The sequence below is a fragment of the Cynara cardunculus genome (genome assembly GCF_001531365.2).
Source record: "Cynara cardunculus var. scolymus isolate 2C chromosome LG 13, CcrdV1, whole genome shotgun sequence".
NCBI lineage: Eukaryota > Viridiplantae > Streptophyta > Magnoliopsida > Asterales > Asteraceae > Cynara > Cynara cardunculus.
Window position 1 is genome coordinate 25,544,495 of NC_037540.1, and position 6,790 is coordinate 25,551,284.

Genomic DNA, 6,790 nt, shown 5'->3' on the forward strand with positions numbered 1-6,790 from the left:
ATAATAAGTTGATAAACACTTATGTAAAAAAACATAAGTTTGTTTCAAATAAGCAATCTCAAACACTTCTTTATATCACAATTAAGTTTTAAATTAATTATACTTTTAACTATTGTAGTTTGCACAAAGATTAACTAATCTTTTATGAAAGTTGTTAGAGAACTTGAATTTTATAAAATCCAAATTTTAAGCAAACTACAAAGATCAACAATATAGTTCCCTTTTTTGAAACTCGACAATTATTTTAGTTAACTTAAAATAGAAATATATATACTTATTTTTTGATACGGGAAGATATAAGATATATTTCAAATGCAATCATGTCTATTTGTATAACCAATGCAACCCAATCAATTGAAATATTTATGAAAATGATGAGAGTATATTTATTGTGATTTGAATATTTATAGAAGATTACTAGAATTCATTAATTATGAATTTTATATTAGAAAATAATCAAAACTTTGATGAAATTACATATTCATCAATTTAAATGGACGGTTAAGATTGAATTATATTTAGTTATACAAATGTTAATGTTTGGATAATAATTTAAAGATATAAGCTTAAATTTTAAAAAAGATGGCATTTTGTAAAGCTTTATTATTAAAAAGAAGAGAAAAACAACGTTTTACTTTGAAGTTGTCTTCAATTTCAGGGGTCTGTCTCTTGGCCTGAACAAACCCCATTCGTTGGAAGACGGACGGATCCGGCTCCCTTCTGAGGTCTGTTGAATTTTGGTTCTGATTGCATCAAAACAATGTCCGGTGGCAGCGGCGGTGGCGGTGGTCCTTCACTCATGGACTCTCTCTTCCAACGCACCCTCGACGACCTAATTAAAGGCATCCGTATCCATGTTCCCGGCGCCGCCCAATCCACCTTCATCTCCAAATCTCTCGACGAGATCCGCCGCGAGATCAAATCCACAGACTTGCAAACCAAATCCACCGCCCTTCAGAAACTCACTTACCTTCACTCCCTTCACGGCATCGACATGTCATGGGCTGCTTTCCACGCCGTTGAACTCACCTCCTCCCCCTCTTTCATCCACAAGAAAACAGGTTACCTCGCCGCATCTCTTTCCTTCCGCCCTTCCACCGACGTACTCCTCCTTCTCACCAACCAGCTCCGCAAAGACCTCTCTTCCACCAACCAACACGAGGTAAGCCTTGCCTTAGAGTGCCTTTCCGTCATCTGCACGCCTGATTTTGCGCGTGATTTAACTCCGGATATATTCACTTTGTTGGCGTCTAGTAAGAATTTCATTAGAAAGAAATCAATTGCGTGTTTATTGATGGTTTTTAGCCAATATCCTGATGCTGTTAGGGTGTGTTTTAAGCGGTTAGTTGAGAATTTAGAGGGTACTGATAATGCTCAAACACTTGCTGCGACTGTTGGGGTTTTTTGTGAGCTTGCCAGTAAAGAACCTAGATCGTATCTCCCTCTTGCACCAGAATTTTATAGGATTTTAGTTGATTCCAGGAACAATTGGGTGTTGATCAAGGTTCTGAAAATCTTTGCTAAACTTGCTAAATTAGAGCCTAGGTTAGCAAAGAAGGTGGTTGAACCGATTTGTGATCATATGAAGCGGAGTGAGGCCAAGTCCTTGGTGTTTGAGTGCGTGAGGACTATTGTGAGTAGCTTTTATGAATACGAGTTTGCTGTGAAACTTGCTGTAGCGAAGATCAGAGAGTTCTTGTTGGATAGTGATCTGAATCTCAAGTATCTTGGATTGCAAGGGCTTTTGCTTGTTGCACCAAATCACTCATGGGCTGTGTTGGAGAACAAGGAGGTAGTAATAAAGTCATTGAGCGATGTTGATCGAAATATAAAGCTGGAAGCTTTGAGGCTTGTGATGTCGATGGTTTCTGATGATAATGTGGTTGAAATTTGCAGGGTTTTGATTGGTTATGCACTGAAATCTGATCCCGAGTTTTGCAATGAGATTCTAAGGTCCATGTTATTGACTTGTTCTAGAAATGTTTATGAAATTATCATTGATTTTGATTGGTATGCGTCACTTCTCGGGGAAATGGCGAGGATTCCGCATTGCCAAAATGGAGAAGAAATAGAGTACCAGCTGATAGATATTGGTATGAGAGTGAAAGATGTTAGACCAGAGCTTGTTCGTGTTGGTCGTGATCTACTGATTGACCCAGCTTTGCTAGGGAATCCTTTCATTCATAGAATATTATCTGCGGCTGCTTGGGTGTCAGGGGAATATGTTTGGTTTTCAAGGAATCCATTTGAGATCATGGAAGCACTACTACAACCCCGCACTAATCTGTTGCCCCCATCCATAAGAGCTGTATACATTCACTCTGCCTTTAAAGTACTGAGCTTTTGCCTTCATTCTTTTCTCTTGCCCAACAAGACTGCAAATTCTCTTTCAAAATTTGCTGATATGGAACCAGATTTCATATATTCAGAATCTGAAGGGGAATTTCCAGAAACATCAGGTTTAAGACCGCATCAGGAATTTAACCCCAGGGATTTAAGTGAAAAAAATGCAGATAATGCTACGATTTCTTCAAGTTCGCTCAAGAACGATACTTTTACACGGGAGTCTGTTGTTAATATGTTGACTCTTATTCTAACATCTTTAAGCCCATTGGCCGGAAGCCATGATGTTGAAATAGAAGAGAGAGTGAGGAACCTCTTTGGTTTAGCTCAGTTGGCACAAGAAGAGATATGTTGTCATGATGATCGCAAAGAAATGATGGTTGATAGGGATGATCTAAAAACTTCTATTATCATCAGATTAATCAATGATGCACTCTCGGAGGATTTTGGTCCAGTTTCATTGAGTGCTCAAGAGAGGGTTCCTGTCCCAGATGGGTTAGTGCTCGAGGAAAATCTTAGCAAGTTGGACATTATATGTGCAGATGTTCAGTTACCGAAAAGTAAATCGTTTTCCCTTGTAAGGCCTAGTCTCTTGCAGATGGATGGTGATTTTGTTTCTAGTCGGCAGAATGAAGAAGAATCTGAAACATCTGCTGCTGAATCCACGTCCCTACTTTCTGAACATCGAAAGCGACATGGGTTGTTTTATCTTCCTTCTGATAATAATCAAAATGCATCCACAGGCTTCCAACCTGCCAATGATCCTAATCAGAAAGATAATGATGTGGAGGATCTGGTTAAGCTGACAGAAGAATCTCTAGTACTAAAGAGGAAGTCAAATCTAGCTAGGCCAAGGCCTGTTGTAGTCAAACTGGATGAGGGAGGGAGACTTCCTATCACAGTGAAGAAAACACAATCAACTGACGATTTGATCTCTGGAGCTGTGCGAGATGTTCTTTTAGGAAATGAAGCTTCATCGCAGAGCAATCAGTCAGGTAAGCCATCAAGCAGAAGAAGGGGCAAGGCACTTTCCAAAGTTGATCAGGGATCTGAATCCAACAATAACATGGAGAATTTTGAAATTGGTAATTCCAGTAAAAGAAGAAGCAAACATCGTATTCATGGTAAAGACAAAAAGCATCCAAGTCCAGGTAATGATGTTGAGGGAAGAGATGAAAATGGTGAAGTAAATAAGCAGAAAAGTGGTAGCCGCCATGGCAGGCATAAAGCTAGGCAAAGAGCTGATGGAGGCATCAATGTGGTTGTTCAAAAACCAGTAATACCTGATTTCCTTTTATAGTGTTTCATCCAACGTTGCCGTAATTTTATTTGCATAAATTGAGATGATATTTGTCTTATATCATTCTACTAGGAGCACCAAGGTCAGTTTACTATTAGAGTTGTACTGTTTCATGTTGCCGCTGTATGCTTGTATACTTTTTCTTTTGAAAATATGACCTGTGGAGTTGGGGATGTTTGTGGCAGTGTTTTTGTTGATTGATTTGATTGTAATACATTATAATGAAATAGTACCATTTTTTCCTCAGTATATTGCATATCTTCTTATTTGTATTTAAGCATGACAAGACCCACGTTGCTAATATAATCTTAATTCTCCTTATATTTTTGTTATATTACATGTTTTTTCTCACTATCTTTTTCTATGTTCCATGTTTTCGATAATTCCTTCTCCTTTTGTGTTAATTGTATAGATGGACGTCCTAAATAAATAAGTCAACACTTTATTGATCTGTGGCATAAATTTGTATCTAGCACAGTTTTTCGAAGCAATTCTTGTAAATCTTGAATAGTGTAGCATGGCAAGGACCTGATGATGATTTTATCTTTCTTGGCATGGATGTGATGATTTTCCCCATTTTGTTAACAATTTGCACTCAGAAGATGCAGATGTGTGTGGCAAGATTGCATTTTGTTTTAGGACATGGGAACTGAGGGTTGTAAATTCTTTACAAGTCATTCATAATGGCAAATTAGAGAAATTATGTTCAAGGTAAACCTTACTTTCATGTTATGCAAATTGAACAATGGTTTTAGTAGTTCTGTTCTATTTGTAGCCAGTTACGTGAAAACAATCAGTGCCCTGTAGATGTAACTCACAGGCTACAGAAACTACATAGATGATTTATATAGACTATAGTAGTACTCGAAGCAAGATATAGTTCAATGCCAAAATCTTAAGATATTTTTGCGACACTGGACACAGGATTAATCCATTAGGTATATATGTAAATGCATCTATGCATTCATGCATGGATGATCGTTTACTTTCTTTCAGCTGTAATTTATATTTTTATAGGTATAACGTAGAAAATCTGTTTGTTAGATTTTTTGGTCCTTAGATGGATCTGGGTGACAGAAATTCTACCATATATGGGTGAGTGGCTTCTCTCATGCGTCAACTTAGAGATTGATGTGGCTTTGTTTCTATTATAAGGCCTCTGCTAAGACAGTTTTGATTCATCTAGCTGTCTCTAATATTTGAAGTGTAGTTCAATACAGCAGTGCATGCCTTTTATGTTTTTCTCTTTTTTATTATTATGTTTACAGTTTCTAGTATACTAACCTTGTATGATAAACCGAAAAGAACATATGTTCTACTTGATCTTAAGCCGAAAGGCTGAGAAAGATATACCTCTCTTGTATGCTCTTCCTTTTGCCAACATATATCCTTTTCTCTTTGAAAAATGATATTAACACCACCACCGCCGCCACCACAGCAACAGCAACAACAAGCCTTTTATTGCAAGCTAGTTGGGGTGGGCAAAAAATGAAATCAGGAAAAATATAGTGTGGTGCAACCAAAAATAAGACGTGGTTGTTGGTTATGTAGCGGGTATTATACCAAATCCTTTCTCTGAGGGGTTAGACTGCATAGTCTAATGATTACTGGTCTAATATATTGTTCCCAAAAACCGAAGAGTCAAAGCCCTCTTAGGTTCGTCCGTCCAACACCAATTCCTTTATACACAACTTGTGAAAATACATCACTACTTCTATCACGTCAACCTTGGTGGAACTCACAAGCTGTATTGGTACAATTCTCGTCGTTTAGTACAAACAAAGACATGCTCTTCCGAAAGGAAGATACTTGAACCAAAATTGGAAACAGTAACTTCATGGAAAAGAATAAAGGTGTCAAAACTAATAGGAAATGAGCAAGATGTGATGACTACAAGGTGCAAAAGTTCCTGCAAGGATCCAATATGCAGATTTGTTGATATAGGCATGGTTTTAAAAAATTGTTGAGGCGTGCGCGCCTCAAGGCGAGGCGGACAAAAAAAGTTCTTGAGATGTCACCTCTCACTCCTTGTTTGGGACGCACGCTCTGCAGAGTAGAGGCGGTGGGTTTGGCTGCGAGGCAATAAGTGTGAGAGGCGTAAGCTTGTTTAAAGATGAGTTGAAGTGTTTCTATACATAGTGTGTAAGGGTTGTTTGGTAGTTGCAGAATGGTTTGGTGCAGAATGATTAAGTGGTCAGAATGATTAAGAGGCTCTCATGATATAGTGCAAAATGTAATATAATTTTTTTGGTAATTGTTTACAATAAAATTAGGGCGCTGAATGGTTAAGAGAGGCCCATGATGCAAAATCATCCAGAGGATTTTAGAACCATTAAGAGACAGACTTTTTTTTTGTCAAACAAGATTCACCTTTTAACGGTTCAGAGGCCATCTCTTAATGGAACCATTAAGAGATAAACAAACAACCATCAAAGTTTTGTTAGTTATTGTGTCATATCATCCAGCGTATTCTCTCACAGCCTCAGTTTCTGTATTTGTTGTTAGTGGTAGTGTCAGAAAAAAGTATCCCGCTTTGAAAAACATAATATATATATATATATATATATATATATATATTATTCCTTACTTATCCAACTCTCTCTCAGTCCCACCGGTGGTAGTGGCAGCTCAGCATATATATATTTGTGTGTATATATAGTTCGGTGGTAATGGCAGCAGCTCAGCATAATATATATGTGTGTAATAATCTGGTGGTAGTGGCAGCCTAGCATAGTGCATGGTGGTGGTGCCAATGTATAACATATTCGCTCTCTCTCTCTTTCACAGTTCCACCAGTGATAGTGGCAACCCAACATGGTATATAAATATGTTGTCTGATGATAGTGGCAGCCTCTAGCAGTGTATATATATGTAGTGCACGGTGGTAGTGTCAATATATATATATATATATATATATATATATATATTGTGTGTGTATATATAGTGTTTATGTATTATCGTCTAGTGATTGTAATTTGTGTATATATGTTATTTTGAATTTTATTTATTTTCTGCCTCGAGCTTACGCCTCAGACCGTGAGGCTTACGTCTCACGTACCTAAGGGGAAAACGCCCATAGGCTCGTTCCCATACTTTAAACCTTGGGATATAGGCCATCATATAAGGTATTTTTACCACCACCTATGG

The 6,790-nt window shown here is 37.7% G+C and overlaps 1 protein-coding gene across 1 annotated transcript; it reads left to right on the forward strand.

Annotated features, from left to right (window-relative positions):
- Positions 1-672: 672 nt before the first annotated feature.
- Positions 673-3,927, forward strand: LOC112524057 (AP-3 complex subunit delta). The gene has a single exon (XM_025133678.1). The coding sequence runs from the start codon at positions 761-763 to the stop codon at positions 3,641-3,643; it is 2,883 nt and encodes a 960-aa protein (XP_024989446.1). The 5' UTR covers positions 673-760; the 3' UTR covers positions 3,644-3,927.
- The last annotated feature ends 2,863 nt before the right edge of the window (positions 3,928-6,790 follow it).